This window comes from Eulemur rufifrons, chromosome 2, assembly GCF_041146395.1.
Source record: "Eulemur rufifrons isolate Redbay chromosome 2, OSU_ERuf_1, whole genome shotgun sequence".
Taxonomy (NCBI): domain Eukaryota; kingdom Metazoa; phylum Chordata; class Mammalia; order Primates; family Lemuridae; genus Eulemur; species Eulemur rufifrons.
In genome coordinates this window covers 58,063,784-58,084,338 of record NC_090984.1, presented here as the reverse complement: position 1 = coordinate 58,084,338, position 20,555 = coordinate 58,063,784, and the positions used below count along the sequence as shown (strand labels likewise).

At 39.4% G+C, this 20,555-nt stretch overlaps 3 protein-coding genes across 3 annotated transcripts; 1 reads left to right on the top strand and 2 right to left on the bottom strand.

Moving 5' to 3' along the window:
• Positions 1–569: 569 nt before the first annotated feature.
• On the bottom strand, positions 570–1,496 carry LOC138398239 (olfactory receptor 11H4-like). The gene has a single exon (XM_069492552.1). The coding sequence runs from the start codon at positions 1,494–1,496 to the stop codon at positions 570–572; it is 927 nt and encodes a 308-aa protein (XP_069348653.1).
• Positions 1,497–9,949: 8,453 nt separating this feature from the next.
• On the top strand, positions 9,950–10,207 carry LOC138377601 (biogenesis of lysosome-related organelles complex 1 subunit 2-like). The gene has a single exon (XM_069462695.1). It carries the CDS (start codon positions 9,950–9,952, stop codon positions 10,205–10,207), a length of 258 nt encoding a protein of 85 aa, XP_069318796.1.
• A 1,032-nt stretch (positions 10,208–11,239) lies between these two features.
• LOC138377595 (olfactory receptor 11G2) lies at positions 11,240–12,270 on the bottom strand. The gene has a single exon (XM_069462681.1). It carries the CDS (start codon positions 12,173–12,175, stop codon positions 11,240–11,242), a length of 936 nt encoding a protein of 311 aa, XP_069318782.1. The 5' UTR covers positions 12,176–12,270.
• Positions 12,271–20,555: the final 8,285 nt, after the last annotated feature.

Genomic DNA, 20,555 nt, shown 5'->3' with positions numbered 1-20,555 from the left:
TAGTAGGTACTCAGTTAATATTTGTTGAATAAAAGAATTACTACTATTTTATATGATGTTACAACATATACCACTTATATTAATATAAGCATGAAACTTTTAGTTGTCCCTAGTCTGGAAGACTTTCAACCATTAAGAGCCAAGAGCGCAAGAAAATGTGTCAGGCATTTAAATTTCATCCTTTATTCACTTTTAAACTTATTAAACTGTGTTAAGAACTGCCTTAAGTATACCAATGGTGACTCACCTATGATAACTGCTCTTCTACCTTCCACCCCATCCCCCAATAATCACAACTATACAGTATGAAATAGCACAGACAAAATGCCCTCACAGCTCCCCTACTGGAGTCACCCATGTTGAAAATGTGGTTGTTACACATGGAAAGTAATATGAATCAACCCTGGTTTAGCTCTGCCAGATTAGTTGAGGAACAAAACAATGAGGGACCCCCCTGAGAAAACATATCTTCTTTAAAGTGTGTATTGGAGAAGTAGCAGCAGAATCTTTCTTGATTAGTCTTATGTCTGGACAGTGGTTTGCTTGGTCTCATGTAGATTACCTTGTGCTCAATCTATCCTCAGGATGTTCTTCAATGCAGCCTTCATCTCTTTGTTTCGTAAGGTATAAATCAGGGGGTTCAAGAAGGGAGTCACCACAGAATAGAACAAAGTCATAATCTTCTGAAATGCAGCTGGGTTATCAGCTGTGGGGCTCACATACATTGCCAAGAGGGCCCCAAAAAATAAACACACCACTGTCAGATGAGATCCACAGGTGGAAAAGGCCTTCTGCCGGCCAGCTGCTGAAGGGACTTTTACCACAGCTCTCAGCAAAAGAATATAGGAGCCAAAGATGTACAGAAGAGTGAGGATGATAATGAGGGAGCTCAGGATGTAGAAGACGATCTCAGTGGTAGGAGCTGGGGCACAAGACAGAGCCATCAGTGGGTCCATGTCACACAGGAAGTGATTGATGATGTTGGGCCCACAGAAAGGCAATTGAGAGAGTTGCACAGTAGAGACAGAGTAACTCAGAAAGCCAAAGAGCCAGCAAAGAGACATCAAGATATGGCAGAGTTGTGGGGTCATGATGGTCGGGTAGTGCAATGGGCGGCAGATAGCGAGGTACCGGTCATACGCCATGATGCAGAGGAAATATGCTTCAGTTGTACCAAGAGAAGTGAAAAAATAGAACTGAAGGAAACAGCCAGTGAAAGAGATGGTTTTTGTCTCTGAGAGAAAATTGACTAGCATGCTGGGCACAGTGGAGCTAATGTACCAGATTTCAAGGAAAGCAAAGTTCCCTAGGAGAATATACATTGGGGTATGGAGCTGTTTGTCCAACCTCACAGCACAGACAATGGTCCCATTTCCCACCGTGGTAAATACATAGACCCCAAAGAACAGTGAGAAGAGGAAGCTTTGCAGCTCCTGACAACCAGGAAAGCCAAGGAGGACAAACTCAGTCACAGTGCTTGCCTCTGAATGGTTCATGAGTCCTAGGGCTGCTGGGAAGGCAGAAAACAACATTTTCACAAGTTGTTTTGTTTCCTGAAGAACTTGTAGGAAACCTATGCAAGGTACATGTGTTGGCTATTTGGCAATTAGTTTGCAGTAACCCGTCATTGACTACTAGCTTTTAGTTAAAAGCTACCAATCAACAATCCTAGTGATTCCAAATTTTATTAAAATTATGTCCATTGCAATAGAATATTTACATTATTTGGATATTCTTTATCAGTGGGTTAGATTTAAAAAAAATTCTCTCTTCCCTTTGAAAATTTGAAAGCTCAGAAGCATTACCTTCTCTGAAGGGCAGCAAAGTGTTTATCAGTTTGAATTTCTTTTTTCCACCCATAGTCAGTTATTTCTAATAGAACAGCTATGAGTCTGAGTTAATTTTTTAACCAAAAGTTAGGAGTAAAATAACTACTTTTTTAAGGATTTCTTCCCACGTAGAAAGTACTTGATGTACTTCTCAGATACTCTATTATGTATCCATAAAAACTAAAAACAAAAAGATAAAGTCAAACAGAGAAATAATCAAGCAAACATAACATAGCTCTAAATGTTGCTAAAGGTCAATTCTTGGTGGACACAAATGCTATTTTCTTTTCTTTCATTTTGGAGATACATAAAACATATTACATAAAAAATATTCAATAAGCCTTCTCCAAATGCAAGGATATTTATTAACATTAAGCTGTTCAGTACATCATTTCAAATGATCTAAAATGCTTACGTTTTGTTATTTAAGTTTATTAATGCTACCGTGTTTAAAATTTACTTTACCAAAATAGAATTTTTTAAATAATTTTTTATAATTTTTTGTAATTAAGAGCATGAAAAATATAGGCAAAGACAAAGAAAAAAATAAAAATAAACTCACCTCCCAGAAAAAAAAACAAATTTTAACACTTTTGAAGATTACATTCTTCTTTACTTTAAAACTTAAAATGGAATATTTCTAAATATACTGTTTCATAACCAGTTTCTTTTAGCTTACTATATTTTAGTCTTTTTCCATGTCAAAAATGTAGCTTTACATCATCAACTCAATGGTTGTATTGTCTTCTATTCTATAGATTTAATCAAATCACTAGTGATATTTTGGATTATTATTAGTATTTTATATTATTAATGTAATCACCACTGTAATTAACATTCTTAAACATATATCTGAATACATTTGAGCCATAAAATGAGCTCATAATGATTAAAAAATTAATATTTATACCGGTCAGTGTAGAGTGTCATAGTTTTTTGATGATGAAGATTTTTAGATATCCTTTTGATACTTATCATATACTGACATCAGCAAGACAAAACTATTACATATAAGATAAATTCCCTGCTTAATATTTTCCTAGCATGTTATACACTTTTTTACTGGAGCGTGGGCTATAATGACCAAATCACATGTCTGTGTTGCCCTTTCGACTGAAAACTTCTATAATTCACAGATGATGTTTATCTTTCTCTTCTCAGATGACTCTGTTTCTGGTGCACAGTAGGCATTGGAATGAGTTAATGGTTGAATGTATTTAAGACTTGCCAATTCTGTCACCAAAAAGATAACCTACTGAGTTTATAAACATCACCACCACTGAGTCCCCAGTCTGACATTATCGTGCAGAGTCTCGTGTAGCTGACCAAATTTACAAGTTTGGTCACATTTTGGAAGGTCACATTTAAATCTTGTGATCCACTAATCAATCCCACCTTGCCTCATAACCCTGTCAATTTTGAGCATCCATTCTAAATAGAAGCCTCTCTAGTTATTTATATTTTCAAACCTATAATCACTGCTTTGCTCAGCATTTCTCTTCACTCCATCTTTTCCTTTGTAAGGGCTCCTCCTTTGTACTTGTTTCTTGGTGAATAGCTCCACTCTCCCTTTACCAATCCATTTAGCATTTGCTAAAGCCAGAAACTTAAGAATCATTCGAGGTACTTTCAATTATAATTATGTCACCTCTCATATGGAATCAGTCATCAAATCCTGTTGATTTCACTTCTCAAAAGACTCTTTTGTTTTAAACACATTTTTTTCTTTTGTAAAACCCAGTTCATGATGGGCAACCTTCTCAAAATTTTCTCCAAAATGTCCCGAGCACACAGGAGATCATTGTAAAGGCTGGATGTTATAACACCAAGGCGGACAGTCCAGTAGTGAAGTGGAACAGCTACCTTTATAAACTAGGAAGAAAAATGGGCTGCTCCTTAGGAAGAATTGAGAATGTATTAATGATTTTAGGAGGAAAGCATGTGGTTTGGTGAGGAAGGAAGAGAACACCCACTCTAGCAATGTGTGTTGTGACATACTACAGCTAGCTGAATTAGATTCACAACGGATTAATTCAATCTAGTAATACTTAATCAAGTAGTCCTGTTATATCACATACTTAAAAGCAAATAAATGGTAAAGTCATATTGGTTTGGGTTCAAATACTGTATTACTACACATTGTGTGCCCCTGGGCAAGTTTAACACCGGTTTTGCAGAGCTCTTGTGCAAGTAGTGTTGAAGTACAGTTGCCTAGTGCATATTCTAGTGCCTAGTACAGTTCCTGGAATATATTAGGACCTGAAAAAAACTTCTAGCTGTTCTGCTCAGAAGAATCCTACCAATAAATATAATTACAAAGTAATTAGGACAAAATTTTCAGCATAAATATTTAAAAACCTAAATGGAAAACAGTGAATTTCAGTGAACCTTAAAGACTAGATTAAAAAAATCACTGAGTTCCAGTGTATAACCTAGCAAAGTTATGGGTGGCTGTCTCTGGTTGCTCAGATTTATTTTACTGACCTTCTTATGTATTCTGGCACTTAGAAACATACATCTTGGTCTGATATAAAGAAAAATATAAAAACACAGTATTACTTAGCTATAAGAAACAATGTTGATACAGCAGCTCTTGTATTTTCCTGGATAGAGCTGGAACCCATTCTACTAAGTGAAGTATGCCAAGAATGGAAAAATAAGCACCACATGTACTTACCATCAAATTGGTTTCACTGATCAATACCTAAGTGCACATATAGGAATAACATTTATCCGGCGTCAGGCAGATGGGAGGGGGGAGGAGGGGATGGGTATATACATACATAATGAGCGCAATGAACACCGTCTGGGGGATGGACACGCTTGAAGCTCTGACTCAGGGGGGAGGGGGGAGCAAGGGCAACATACACAACCTAAACATTTGTACCCCCATAATATGCAGAAAAAAAAAAGATTGGAACCTAGAAGGAGTTGACAATTCAAAAATTTCTTCCTTATAAAAAAAACAACACAGTAGTATTAATAATTTAAGATGCAGAAAATAAATTACTAAAGAGGGGCACTATATTACCTGAAATATGCATAGGAGTAATGGGAGTAAGCCATATTTAATTGGGCGCATTTTAGAAAGTGAGTAATTAAACATAATACCAAACAGTCTTCTAATACCAAATTATATCATTTATCTAATTTCATGAGGTATTCCTTTGTGAATTATTAGGCAAAAAAGTTTAAGGAAGTATTAAGCTGAGGGAGATTTGGGTAGCTGGGCACTGGAGTCAACAGTTCATTGTAATGTAATTTGTTATTATAATACTAGAGGTGCCGTGGATGAAATCACATATCCAGAAACCCACAAACATTTGCAAAAATATGTGACTATTATGAAGGCATTCCAGTGGAGCTAGCATTCACATGTAGATATCTTAGACAAAAATCTAGTGAAGCCTAGGCAGGGAGAAAAGTTACTTACCCTTCATGGTAGGGCTACGTGTGGACAGACCTGAGAACAAACACGGAGTCTGTATCTTTTCATCAATGCCTCTCCCTCCCTTGGGTGGAATTAAAACCCAGGCCTGACCCTTAGAATCCTAGGAGATACAAAGGTAACTGTTGAAACTCCCTTTCCTCCCTTCCTGAAGTGCTCAAAAGAAACAGTAACAGGGCGATGGTAAGAGCCAGTGGAAAAAAACACAGTCCTATCATCAGCCCTTGAGGTGTGGCCTTCAATTGGCAGGTTGGTATTTGCAAGGGCTGCACAAGAAACCTTAATCGCCCCCACGCCCGCAGAACTTGCCCCTGTTTGGTCCAGCAGTGAAAGGGCAACAGGTGAGTTTTATATATTAGCTACTTTTGCTTCAGAATAGCTGGAAGCAGTGGGGTATGAACCTCACTGGGAGATTTCAGAACGGGGGTGCAGGTGAATGGAAGAGAAGCAAGTGTCACTGAGACCCTCAAGGGGTGCAATTAAATTTTTAAACTTAGAGATTATTGTAATATCTTCAGTCTCCCCATGGGCTGGTTTATGATTCCCCCAAGAGTCCTTTGTATAATCTTTTCTTCCATCCATAGTTTTCATACAGTTTAGGGTAAATTGGACCCCAGAGCGAAGGCAGGAAGAATGTCTTAAAAGGCAATGGTGAGATGTCTGTTGGATTTCCAGAGAACTTCTTTTTCTTCTCAAGAAAGTATCTAAAAAACAAATTTCTAAAAAATCAGTCATAATGTCCTCATTTTCATTTCTAATTTTTATTTGAGTCTTCTCTCTTTTTTTCTTAGTCAATCTAGCTAAAGTCTTGTCAATTTAGTTCATCTTTTCAAAGAACTGCCTCTTGATTTTGTTCATTTCTCTGTTTTCCTATTTTCTATTTTATTTATCCATGCTCTAATATTTATTTCCTTCCATTTGCTAGTTTTGGATTTACTTGGTTCTTTTTTTTGAGAAAGGGTCTTGCTATGTTGCCTGAACTAGAGTGTAATGGCGTGATCACAGCTCACAGCACCCTCAAACTCTTAGGCTCAAGCAATCCTCCCACCTCAGCCTCCGAAGTAGCTGGGACTACAGGGGTGCACCACCATGCCTGGCTAATTTTTTTTATGTTTTGGAGAGACAGGGATCTTGCTATAGTGGCCAGGCTAGTCTTGAACTCCTGTCCTCAAGGGATCCTCCTGCCTCAGCCTCCGAAATTGCTGGGATTACAGGTGTGAGCTACCATGCCTGACCAATTCCTTATGGTGTAAAGTTAGGTTTTTAATTTGAGATTTTTGTTTTTTTAAATGTAAAGCTTTAAAGTTATAATTTCTCTGTTAGCACTGCTTTCTTGGCATCTTGTAAGTTTTGGTATGCTGAGTTTTCATTTTCATTTGTCTCAAGATATTTTAGAATTTCCTTTGTGATTTCTTCTCTGACCCATGGCTTGGTTAGAGTGTGTTGTTGAATTTCCACATATTTGTGAATTTCCAGTTTGCTTTCTGCTATTGATTTCCACTTTTATTCCATTGTGATTTGAAAAGATAGATAGGACTTCAGTCTTTCAAAATTATTAAGACTGTTTTGCGACCTAACATATGGTCTAGCCTGGAAAATTAAAATACTTTGAAATTGTGAGGGGCGTGTGTGTGTCCATTCATAAAAAAAGACAAAGGGAAGGGGATGGCAGAGTGATTAGTAGAAATCCTGACATCTTTGAAACAAAAAGAGAGCATGTTGCAGGCGGTATATTGGGAAAATTGGAGAATATGGTATATATAAATCCAAGCCACAGCTGAACCGTGGTCATAAGCTTCCAGGGGTGGCTTATTTGTTTGCCTTCCGAGTGATCTCAGGTCTAGTTGTGGTTCATCCTTCCCTGAGAATGAAGACCACTAGGGCGCCAGCTTCCTGTGAGCCCCGGGTTCCTATTTCCATCTTGCTAACCAAGCATTGTCATGAAGCATAAGGATTTGAACTATAGGCAAGTGCTCTCTGAGCATGAATGGCTTTAGTGCTCACTATTTTTCTTACTACTCAGGCTTTCATAAAATAATTGACTTAGATGTTTTCTATTCTCTCTTCAGCTTGTCAATGCTTTTAAGTTTTATTGCTTTTTAAAAAGTTCATTATTTTTCTTTGTTCTCAGTGGTATGGTAGATTGAACTAATCCAACTTTTCATTATTAAAACCTGTATTTAGTGACATTTTTAAAATAATATATCTCTTTGGACTTTATTTGATATTTTATAGTCATACTTGTTTTGTCTCTGGGAACTTATTTGTTTTAAAGGGCACCAATCCCATCTGGAAATTTATTAACAATCTCTAGGAGGGGCTGATTGTTCTCTTAGAATTTCTAGAAGTACTTCTGTTGTGTAGCCTGAGGTGCATTTGCAAAAAGACAGTGCCTATAATTAGCCATGCTTATAACCTGTTCACGTGGCAAGATCCATGCTTACATACGTGCTGTTTCCCAAGAGCTTCCACAGTAATCAGTCCTGCTCCTCTCATGGCACCTATGCTATTTAATGAAAAGAAAACCCTTGCAATTTTATTGTCTGTCTTTACCGTGATACTGTGAGCCCTATGAGGGATGAAAATGTGTCTTAAGCACCTTTGTCTCAAATTTATTTCCTGGCTCAATGTCTGGTGTATTGTAGGTGCTCAACACCAGCAGTAAAAATAAATAATTGAAAAATAAGGGAGATAATGTCTACATATAAATGTCATAAAACTGGTTACAGGGCAGGGCGCGGTGGCTCACACCTGTAATCCTAGCACTCTGGGAGGTCAAGGTGGGTGGATTGCTTGAGCTCAGGAGTTTGAGACCAGCCTGAGCAAGAGTGAGACCTGCCCCTGCCCCATCTGTATTTTCTAAAAAGAACAAAACCAAAAATAGTTACACTTTTATAATAGTGTATTTGTACAAGCCTTAAGGCAAAGAGGACAATTCTCATGCTTTCTCTAAAGTACCAAGCAGTCTGAGTGAAATGATGCTACGGGGCTCTTGTAACCAGCATTATGAACAAATTTCAATGATGCCTGTATGCTTTTTATAATCCTCTTGCTCAACTACTTAACCTTTTGAGTTGTTTCCCAGAATTGGTGGATTTTCTGCAATACAAAGGAGCTGAGATTGTGAAGGCCCCTGGGCAGACTTCCTGCTGCCAAGACTCACCACCCCCTACAACCTGCCCCTGTTTAAAAAGCCCATGATCTCCCTTAGTCAGGGAGATGGTTATTTGAGGCAGCTTCTCCCATTCTCCCTCATGAGAAGCCGAGAAAGACGTGTTCTGTTTTAAAGAATTCCTTTGCTCCTTGGCAGTCTTCATTGTCTCAATAATTGGATTTTTATGTGATGAGCAGCAGGACCTAGGCAGAAACCCCTTTGTGGTTTCAACAACACTCTGAGGACTCGGCTTCATCTTTCATATCAATAAACAGCCTCCTAAGGAACCCTAGAATTGTGGGAGAAATGATTTTCTCTATCTAATTATCAGAAAGTTTCCCCAGAAAATTGTTCTTTGTTTAACTGTTCATGTGCAAGATGAGACTTCAAAATAACTAGCAGAAGCTAGGAGTCTAAAGAGCTAAGCAGAAGTTTCAGGAGTAAAAGTGATACTGGACTTCAGGTTCTTGGTACCCAAGTGAATAGAAATTGGCACGAGACCAGGAAGATTTAGGCAGGGAAGACTTTTACTTGGGCTTTTTGTTCAAACAAAGAGGGAGGCAGTGCTGGTTAAGGGGGCAAGCAGACTAGTTCTCCAAACAAAGGGCTGGGGAGCTTTCACAAGGTGGTAAAGAGGGAGGTAGGTGTCAGCTTTGAAGTCATCACATGTAGAGGCAGTGTTATTTTGGCAGCTGTGTACTTGATGGTCATGCTCTTCATGCATGGCACGTGTCATTAGCATTGTAAATCTCCAGCCCAGGATGTTTTTTTTTTAGCATTAAAATGAGATTATAATGAGGGAAAAGTCAGAGTAAGGTCAGTATGGGGATCTTTTCTGGGTTGAGGTGGTTAGATGTGGATAAGTCTGGTTTCTTTGCAGCGAGGTTCCTTATGAGCTGATGTCAGCATCTTGCTTCAGTGGTCCTGGAAGACATTATTCAAGAGACAGACAATTTGGCCCCTTCCTTACATAGGTATGGGCTGAATTTCAGTGGCTAGGAAGTCATTTGCTTTTTTCTCTTCTATAGTTAATTAGGCTGGGTCATTCTGCCCCACGTTGCCTCCCTTGGTCAGAAGTGAGGTCCAAGTTCTGTCCCTATGCTGTCTCAGAGGGGTTCAAGTAGTCCATAAATAGGAGGTCAGGACCTACTAAAGTGGAGGGGCCTCCCGAACAGTCCAGGTGTGCAACTGAGATCTCAGAAAGACCATGTTCCTGGAGTAAGAGCCACAGCCTAGGAGTAAGACTCAAACTAGCATAGACCATTTTAAAAACATGTAAAAATAATCCCTAAATGGAATCAAAGGGATCTGCCTCTGCTGTGTTTACTTGCCAGAAGAAAACTTAACCATTTTTGAGTTACTATATCCATTATCTTTACAATTTTTAAAATACAATGTCCAGCAGTCAATTAAAAACAATTGAGTCAGGGAGGAGCCTGCTCGAGCAGATGCCGCAGTGGAGACTGCTGGGGAAGCAAAGGAGCCTGCTGAAGCTGAATCACTGTACTTTGCCGGGACATGTTCTCCAAACTGGCCACCTACCTGACTGGGGAACTGACGGCCACCAGTGAAGACTATAAGCTCCTGGAAAATATGATTAAACTAACCAGCTTGAAGTATCTTGAAATGAAAGATACTGCTATAAATATTAGTAGAAACTTAAAAGCCTTAAACCCGAAGTATGCTGGACTGCAGCCTTACCTGGATCAGATCAATGTCATTGAAGAGCAGGCAGTAGCTCTTGAGCAGGCAGCTTACAAGTTGGATGCATATTAAAAAAAAAACAAAAACAAACCTGGAAACCAAGTATAAGAAGGTGGAGAAATGATGAAAAACTTGTTTCTGTGGGACAAAGTCTTTTTTTAATGTGGAAGAATGTTTTATAAGACCTGAATCTTGAGACTGATGAATTGTCCAAACTCTTCAAAAGCAAGCTATGCTGGTCATCCCAGGAACATCCCAATGCTGGAGTAAAATGGAAGACTGTGGCTACTCCTGAACCTCCTTTGGGGCAGTATCTGTTGGAAACTCATACTTGTAACTCCTTACCTTTTACTTGAATGCTTCATTGTCCATTCAGGACAGAGATGCTCTCAAAGTTCAGGATACACCTGGGCTTGCCAGTAGACTCAAACGAGAGGACCTGTTTTCTCTGAAAGTGGTTGATTACTACATTATTTTCTTAAGTGGCTGGTTTTTGAGTTACTGTGTAAATTTTTTTTTAATTAAGGATGCTAATGTATTGTAAACAAAATTCTAAATTAAAAAAGGAAAACAAAACAAACTTGTTCTTTGCAGCTCATCACCTTGTGAATGCCAGTAATTTACTTTTTTGTAACATTGCAAATAACAGAAAATCTTAAAATAATTCCAGGCCGAGTTTTCTAGACTGAGCAGAAATAGTAAAAGGAGTGTTTTAATAGCTTGCTGTCTGGGATAGGCCCCTCTTGTCTCTTTTCTATGTGAGTCAGATGTCTGGGGATGGATGACATCTTGACATGTTCTCCCTTTTGGAAATGTGACAAAGACAAAGACAAGATTTACGTATGTGTTGGGTGGGAAGGTAGAGGCTGCCACTCATAAAATAAAGCATTTTATAATATAAAATTAAAAAAAACCAATTCAGTCATGCTAAGCAGCAGGACATAATCAAGATCCAAAAGAAGTAGTAACAGACACATGCTCATAGGTGTCTCAGGTTTTAGTCAATACAAAAGTGAACAGTTATCTGAATAAAAGCAGGTGTTTTCAACCTGAAAAGAAGGTAAACACAAGTTTAATTGCCCAAGGGCCCTTATGATTAATACTTTACATTCCCAGAAATTTCTGCATGGCTTTTTTCATATCTTTGTTCCTAAGACTATATATCACAGGGTTTAGGAGAGGGGTCACAACAGAATAAAAGAGAGTCACAATCTTCTGCATTCCAGCTTTATGCTCAGACGCTGGGCTCCCATACATGACCAGTACTGAGCCATAGAACAGAGACACCACAGCTAGATGAGACCCACAGGTGGAGAAAGCCTTTCTTCTCCCAGCGGCTGAAGGGACCCTCAACACAGCTCTCAGGACCAGAGCATAGGACCCCATGATAAAGACAAACAGAATAAAGACAGGCACAGGACTTAAGGTGGAGAAGACAAGCTCTGTCACAGGGGATTTCTTGCAAGTGAGTGCTAGGACAGGACCTGGGTCACACAGGAAGTGGTCAATAACCCTGGATCCACAGAAGGTCATTTGTGAGATGATGATGATGGGGATTAGGAACCAGAGGAAACCAAGTACCCAGCAATTGATCACAAGATTGGTGCAGAGACGTCTGGTCATAATGGTCGGATAGTGTAGAGGCCGGCAGATGGCAAGGTATCGATCAAACGCCATAACCCCTAGGAAAACACATTCGGTAGAACCCAAGGAGAAGAAGAAGTAGAACTGGAGAAAGCACCCAGAGAAGGAGATGACCTTGGTGTCAGAGAGGAAGTTGGCCAGCATGTTGGGGACCGTGGAGGTGACGTAGCAGATCTCCAGGAAGGAGAAGTTGGCGAGCAGTATGTACATGGGGGTGTGGAGTCTCTGATCCCAGCGCACAGCACAGATGATGGAACCATTGCCCATGAGGGTGAGGAGGTAGACAGCAGAGAAGAGCACAAAGAGGAGGATCTGCCCCTCCCTGGGACAAGGGAAGCCCAGGAGGAGGAAGCCAGAGATGGTGCTGGAGTTGCTGGGAGTGTTGAAGATCTTCATGTGTCTGTGAGCTGTAAAAGCACCAGCAATTACTGGGTGACAGTGCAAAGGCAGTGGGGACTCAGAGTTACATTTAAAGTCATTTTGGAGAGAAAATACACACATATATATGCAAATATATATATATCAATAGCCACTTTTTGTCTTCAAAACTGAAATGATGACCTGGGTTGATTCTCTGTTATTCACTTTTTCGCCATGGGCTCAAGAAAACTTTTGGTTAAAATGGATAAGCTCTTATGTATCTTCTATTCAGTGTAGAGTCTAAAATAATCTTCAAGCATGTTAATAGCACTCTCCTTCAGGAGCCCATGCATATGTGTACAGATACACACACAATAGGATATATATCTCTTTATAAAAGTGGGATTTCTTCCATGTTCAGAAGAGGCAACGCCATTGTAGCTGTTCATGTCAGAGGCTGAGTCAGACTGTGTAGCCATGCAACGTGAACCCACAGAACTTTCTGAATTACTTCTTTTATGTAACTTTTGACACTGGCCTTATTCCAAATTAAATGGTTAAGTTATCAATTTAATAATATTATCCATCAATTTCATGAATAAAACAGTCAAATCAAGTGGAGGAAGTTAGCTGTGGTTAGTTTCTCTTGTGTCAGAACAGCAGTCCTAGCCATCCAGGGTGGACCAGGCTGAAAGAATTATTAACTGGCCATGCTGAAATGTGTCTGTGCTTGCCTGGAGGAAAGATATGAATCTGCCTAGACCACAGTTATAGATATAATTCTATTTCTTTCTTCTTTTTTTTTTTTTTTTTGAGACAGAATCTCACTCTGTTGCCCGGGCTAGAGTGAGTGCCGTGGCGTCAGCCTAGCTCACAGCAACCTCAAACCTCTGGGCTCAAGCGATCCTACCGCCTCAGCCTCCCGAGTAGTTGGGACAACAGGCATGCGCCACCATGCCCGGCTAATTTTTTCTATATATATTTTTAGCTGTCCATATAATTTCTTACTATTTTTTAGTAGAGATGGGGTCTGGCTCTTGCTCAGGCTGGTCTCGAACTCCTGAGCTCAAACGATCTGCCCACCTCGGCCTCCCAGAGTGCTAGGATTACAGTCGTGAGCCACCGCGCCTGGCCAATATAATTCTATTTCAATAATACATAGTATGGATATTACTGATAACATGGAATTCTAACTAGCAGTGGTTTTGTACAGGATGTTAAACTAAAACTTTGTCCATTTCCTACTAACTGCTTGGGAATATGTCAAGGCAGAGTGGCTTTTACTACAATTGATCTTAGCCAAAGGCAAGAAGCAATTAGAGTGGCTTTTAAAGGTTGAATATATGCACACTGCCTTTCTTTTGTTCTAAGTGAGTTAGAATACCTTTGTTAAACAATCATGTACCCAGGCCTTGGAATTGGTTAGAGCCTTCTCTAAATTAATGCATAAATCAGCAACCTAAAGTAAGTCTGTGCCCCTGCTTCCAGGCAAAATCCTTATTTTGCTTTTTAAAGTTTGGCACAGGGACCCAGTGAGTTGAAGGGTGGTAGAACATGCCACCTCAAAATATACCACTTTGGAATAAGATTATTTTGAGCTGAAGGCAATTGACAAAAAGAAGATACAAGAAAAGCTCCCTTTATTCCCTCTATTAATTTGCCTAAAAGCAGGACATAAATTTGTAAAGCCTTCCCCCACCGCCCTACCAGGAAGGACAGAAGTTAATTACCAGAGACAAGTCTAAACCCTTATCAGTCTAGAGATGTCACTGGAGGAGTCTATGTAACAATCTTACTAACTAATCCTTATCTTCCATTAGTTCTCCCATACTATTTACCTTCCCATAATTTGCCCTAAAGACAGGAAGTCCTTTTTCTTTGCTTTATGACTTGTCTAAAAATTTATTGTTCTCTACTTAGGATACTCTGTAAGCCCAACTTGTAACCAGCCCTTTGTATTACTTATCTCTGAGTGCTCCCTTGTGTATGTGTGATGCACATGCTAAGAAACATCATTTTTCTCTTGCTAATCTGTATTTTGTCAGTCTAATTAAAAGGGCTCCAGCAGAAGAAACTAGAAGGGTTGAGGGAAAAAGATTTTTTCCTCCCCTCTAGAGTCTACTAATTTCTTAGTAGGAATATATAAGTTCTGTAAAACCTATAGGACCAAGAGCAAAAGGTGGCAGCAGTTAAGCTGACATCCTTCTCAAGCATGGGTGTGAGTGCTTAGAGTTTCATGTTGGAGGAGGAATGCAATATGTAATTATAACACACTTTGTTATTTTAAAAAACACTTTCTGGGTAATTTTAAACTCAGGGTTACCTGATTCTCATGGCATGAAAGATGCTTGGGGTGAATATAATTTCCACAGGTTCTGTCAGACTCTATTTTAATGCATATAGCTGAAATATGGTTTTAATAGACTTGGCTCTTGGTGGGAATAGGGTGGGATAGTTCTGGTACCTGCACCGTAAACTTCCATGTTCTGTGTCTTTTTATTTTCTTCTCTGCTTTTAAAGTTATTAGTGTAGGAGCCCAGTAAGTTTCTGGGACCACATTTTTTTTTTTTTTTTTTAGCAGAAAGATTATAATTTATTTTATTTTTTTTTCAATTTAATTTTACAGAATCAAAGAGTCTAACAGTAAATCTTGTTAGATACAGTATGTCCTCATAATGTATACATTATTTCTTATACAATGTGGGACCACATGTTTATCTTTCATGAAGGGGAGTTGCAAGCTGACAGCAGAAGAGTCTAACTTTTTTCTTTTTAAAGTCACTCTGTACCAGCTTCACTCACGACCAAAGACATTAAGCAGTTAGTAATTTCTGCAACAGAGCTTAGGCTTTGTAGGGTGTTTTAAAAGTTATGTTGGCATCACATGAGTCCAGTGAATAAACCTAATGACTTACTGATGAATATACACACACAAAGGAATTCTGCTCAGATGTGTGAAGGTCCTAGATGGGTTTTCAAAAGTTTAAGTCTATATGACAAGTACCAATTCAGAGGAATATAACTTTGCTATGATTAATTAAAACCAACTGTTATTCATAATTCTTAGGCATTTTTGGATAGGGTTTTTTTTTTTTTTTTTTTTTTTTTTTTGCTGGTGCTCCTAAAATTTCATTTTAGGAGTAGGCATCTGGTTAACAATCAATTAATTTGACCCCTTGGATTAAATGCTTAATCAACTGTTTTTTTTTTTTTCGGGTGGAACTTATTTCAGTGTAGTATCTCCTCCTTTTCCTCTACCTTCACATCTGATTCATCAACAATTTCTGTTAGTTTTGTCTCCAAAATAATTCTCATGTCTGCCTACTTCTCCCCATCTGCACTGCCAACATCCTAGTTCAAGCCACCATCTTTTCTCCTGTGGACCATGTGACCAGCCTCCTGTTTCCCCTCTTGCTCCTCTACAACTTGTTTACTTGCCACAGCCAGAGTGACTCTTTAGAAAAAGGAAATTAGATCTGTCCCTTTCCTTGCACATGAATTTCAATTAACTTCTCAATGCATTTAGAATAAAATAAACCGTCTAAGCTGTGGTCTTTGATTTGACCCCTTTAATATCTCCAACTTCATCTCATGATTCTACTCATCAAACTCCCTTTCTCTCTTGCACACACAGAGTTGCAAACACACACACTGTTGCACAAAGGGGGCACACACACATGCTCCACTAATGCAAACATTCAAATATAAAATAGGATTCATTGGAGAAAACACTTGGCAGGCAGAGGAGTAACAGAGTGTACATCATCCCACGAGCTCTCCTGGTCCCACTGAGGAGTGGGCATATTTGCATACACACACGTTAGCCAACATTTCAGTAGAAAGGCATTCACCTCTGTAATGGTTTTCACCAGGGGTCAGTAAACATTTCCTTAAACAATTTAGGCTTGTGGGCCATATAGTCTCTGTTGAAACTACTCAGCTCTGCCATCATACTGCAAATGCAGCCACAGACAATACCTAAATAAATGCATGTGACTGTGTTCCAAGAAAACTTTTTCATGTCCACTGAAATGTGAATTTCATATAATTTTCATGCGTTACAAAATCTTATTCTTTTATTGATTTTTAAACTTACATTGAAAATGTAAAAATAATTCTTAGCTCTCTGGCCATAGAAAAATAGGCCGATTTGGCTCACTGGCCGTAGTTTGCTACCCCTGCCCTACATGTTTTTAGGGGAAGGAGAGTAAGAGCATCCATTTGACTGTGGAACAATGGCGCACAAACACGCACAGGTGTGTATGTGCACAGGCACCCACAAACCTCACTCCTTCACACAGCACTTCAGCAATATAACATTAGCATTTTGGTTTCTAGAAAGAGCCAAGTGCTTTCAGGACTCAGAGATTGTGCTCCTGTCTTTCAAGTTCACTCTTTATCCCTTGTGCCCAGCACAGTCTGACAAAGACAGTAACTATTTCACCAATATCTGTTAAAGAAGTGATTATCTGCACTGTTAAAAACAGAGAATATACATCAATGATAGATATTTATCAATTGCTTCACTTGAACTTCAAAAAACTTGTAAGATGAAATTTGAGGAAATGAAATATACAAGAAAAGGTCCAAAAGACCTGAGGGTACTAGAAGTGTTGGCCCGGACTTGAGAGGAATTCCATTCAAAGAATGCAATGGGAAATTGAATGTTCTGGGTGATAGAACACGTCCCACCCCATGTAAATTCGTCTCTGACTGTTAAAGATAAATGTGGTCTTGCATTTTTGGGTGTAGAAGTAAGAGAGGGAGAGCTGGATGGAAATTCTAGCTTCAGCGTTGTGACAAAGTTGCTTAGTGGCTCTAGTGAAGTCTCTTAACCTGTGTAAGCTTCATTTTCTTTACATGAAATTGAAGTTGGATTGTATGATTTTTAATCTCTTTTCATTATAAAATGCCTACTTCTATTTTAAGTATTTCACAAGTCTACATGACATCAAGACTTTATGGATTTAGAAGTGGTGTTTTAGTTATATTTATCTGTAAAATGAAAACATTAGTTGAACAGTTTGTCACTTATGTATGAAGCCAAAAGATTCAGCCTAGCTCCTGCTCTGGAAGTTTTCCAACAAAGCTTCCCTTGAAAACAAGAAGGTTGTGAGAATGATTCTCTTTGTATTATCACCATTTTATGCTTGATCTAACGAGATTAACAGTACATGAAGAAGAAATGATATTTGTAAGAAGAGCATATTGTTACTCACCTTTTCTTCCTCAGCTCCTCTGCACAGAGAGCAGCAGTGGTGTTTACCTGGCACAAGGCTAAGCTGGAGCTGTCCAACGTGCCAGGCAGATGCCCCTGAGCTGGCTGCAGAAGTGAGCGTGAATATGGGTACAGTGGTGCCAAAGCTGTGCTTATGTATACAGGATGCTTGGACGGAGTTAACTAAGTTTCCAAACAAGAAAACAACGGCTTCACCCTCATCATATTGGAGAAAGGTTGGGGTAGACCTATTTTAGGTTAGCCAGATCCTGTGCTATGTTATATGAGAGAAAGGCATTTCTCTGATAATTTATTTTTTTCCCAAGGTTAGTCCAAAAAGGCGCAATGGTGTAGAAGCATTATTGGCCTGATCACAATAGCACATTCGTCTCATTTGTTTAGAACCAGAGACTGTCACACCCATTTAATTTCTTCAAAGCCCTTGAAAAGAAGAACAATTTTCCCTTTTATGAGAAGTGTTAGGCAGCTATGGCATTGTAGAAAAGCAATGGATTTGGGGTAAGAATACTAGGGTTTGAATTATAGCTCATACTTTACCAATTTTGGAAACATTGTTCATTACATCATCTCATTCATGGACAAGGGGGGAATCCAAACTTGAAGTTTCTCTGCCAGTGTCTGGTTTTCTTGGAGAGGAGAGGTGGTCTTGTCTAGAGTAACCACCAGGGAACAAAGGAGCAGAAATAGGGTGAAGATCTCAGTGTGTACAGGAGGATGGAGGGATTATAAGCAGAGCCTTCAGGGAGTGGGCCCTGCTCCTCTGCTCAATAAGAATCAAATACCAGCTCTAGAGGGAGAACAGTGTAAGGAGACTGCCCTGTGCTAGGTTGTCCTTTCCTCTGGGGCCAGTCTTCTCTAGAGACCCATGGTGAGTCCTGCCTTTGTTTTCCAGTGGAGTAGAAAACATTACCTTTTCCAGCCCTAAACTTCTCAGGGATGTCATGAGATATAGGCAGTCTCTAAGGCCATTCATAGTGTTACCAGGTGTCTGAGGGAAGTTTACCAAAGTAACACAGGGTGTGGTGTCTGCAGTGCAGGAAGCTGTTCACTGGGCAGCTCGTGAGTGGTGTCAGTTATGGGTTTGGGGACACGGCCTCCTCTGATTTTAAACACATGGGTATTTTTGCCATTAACTCAGGAGATTTAACTGTTTTCATCATACTAACAATATTAAAGTAGTCTTAGCTACCAAAAATCACACAACTGTAGATAATTTTGTTTTGGCTGGGTTTATAGTTTTATAACTTTTGTGTCAAAGCCTGACACAGTCCAATATGAAAATGACCAGCCAAAAGTATATCCTGACAGTTTTGAAGGCATTTTTATTTTTGTTTTACCAATAATTTTTTCAAAATGAGCGTATGTACCCAAGATTACTAAATTCACAGGAACTTGAAAAGTATTTGGACTTATTTAATTGATGAGCACTCCTTTTATTTATAAGCCATTTGGTACCATGCAGACATAACATATAATAGATACACACACAAAACACATGTAAACTCATAACCAAATGCACAATGTTGCAATAGCTTTTATCTCAGAACTCCAGTCATGAAATCCTCCGAAGTTCCACATAAATATGCACCGTTATATTTCTGTTCCTCTCTTTCCCTTTCCAACAGCAGGCATCCCGCAATTTTGGCCAGGTTGCCTCCATGGATGGAGATGTCTTTTCATCTCCCAGACCGTAGGCCAGAGCTGTCTCTTAACGTTTCAGAGCTTAAAACCTGCCAAAAGAGACAGTGCCATTGGAAGTGTCTTTCAACCTCCCAGACCTTGGACTTTGCTGGTAATACCGTCAGCAGCAAATTTAAAGTAGGCAAAAAGAAAATAGAGACAAAGGGCTTAACAGACTCCACATTTACATGCCACACACCAATACAGAAAAACACTCATTATAAAGACAAATTTAAGAGGTTTCAAACAAATGAACTGCCATCCAACTAATAAACTCTCGGAGTGCCAAAGCAAAAGAATTAGGTCAGTTTGCACTCTCACAACTGGTTGGGCACTTACCAAACCCCAAACACACAGGAATTCCCTTGAAATTCCCCACACTGAGAGGGCTGTATCTTCAAATAGCACTTACCCAAGTGGATAAAATTGGCACGAGACCAGGAAGATTTAGGCAGGGAAGACTTTTACTTGGGCTTTTTGTTCAAACAACAAGGGAGGCAGTGCTGGTTAAGGGGCAAGCAGACTGGTTCTCCAAACAAAGGGCTGGGGACCTTTCACAAGGTGGTAAAGAGGGAGGTAGGTGTCAGCTTTGAAGTCATCACATGTAGAGGCAGTGTTATGTTGGCAGCTGTGTACTTGACAGTCAGGCTCTTCATGTGTCACATGTGTCATTAGCATTGTAAATCTCCAGCCCAGGATGTGTTTTTTTACCATTAAAAGGAGATTATAATGACGGAAAAGTCAGAGTAAGGTCAGTATGGGGATCTTTTCTGGCTTGAGGTGGTTAGATGTGGATAAGTCTGGTTTCTTTGCAGCCAGGTTCCTTATGAACTGATGTCAGCATCTTGCCTCAGTGGTCCTGGAAGACATTACTCAAGAGACAGACAATTTGGCCCCCTCCTTCTATAGGTATTGGCTGAATTCCAGTGGCTAGGAAGTCATTTGCTTTTTTCTCTTCTATTGTTAATTAGGGTGGGTCATTCTGCCCCATGTTGCCTCCCTTGGTCACAAGTGAGTTCTGAGTTCTGTCCCTGTGCTGTCTCAAAGGGGTTCAAGTAGTCCATAAATAGGAGATCAGGACCTACTAAAGTGGAGGGGCCTCCAAACAGTCCAGGTGTGCAACTGAGATCTCAGAAAGACCATGTTCCTGGAGTAAGAGCCACAGCCTAGGAGTAAGACTTAAACTAGCATAGACCATTTTAAAAACACATAAAAATAATCCTTAAATGGAATCAAAGGGATCTGCCTCTGCTCTGTTTACTTGCTAGAAGAAAACTCAAGCATTTTTTAGTTGCTATATCCATTGTCTTTACAATTTTTAAAATACGATGTCCAGGAGTCAATTAAAAATAATTGAGTCATGCTAAGCAGCAGGACATGATCAAGATCGAAAAGAAGAAATAACAGAAACATGCTTATAGGTGTTTCAGCTTTTTGTCAATACTAAGGTGAACAATTACCTGAATAAAACCAGGTGTTTTCAACCTGAAAAGATGT

What these genes read in the sequence shown, in the direction of transcription:
- LOC138398239 (XM_069492552.1), bottom strand. Translation starts at nt 1,496, where the DNA reads ATGAACCATTCAGAGGCAAGCACTGTGACTGAGTTTGTCCTCCTTGGC.
- LOC138377595 (XM_069462681.1), bottom strand. Translation starts at nt 12,175, where the DNA reads ATGAAGATCTTCAACACTCCCAGCAACTCCAGCACCATCTCTGGCTTC.
- LOC138377601 (XM_069462695.1), top strand. Translation starts at nt 9,950, where the DNA reads ATGTTCTCCAAACTGGCCACCTACCTGACTGGGGAACTGACGGCCACC.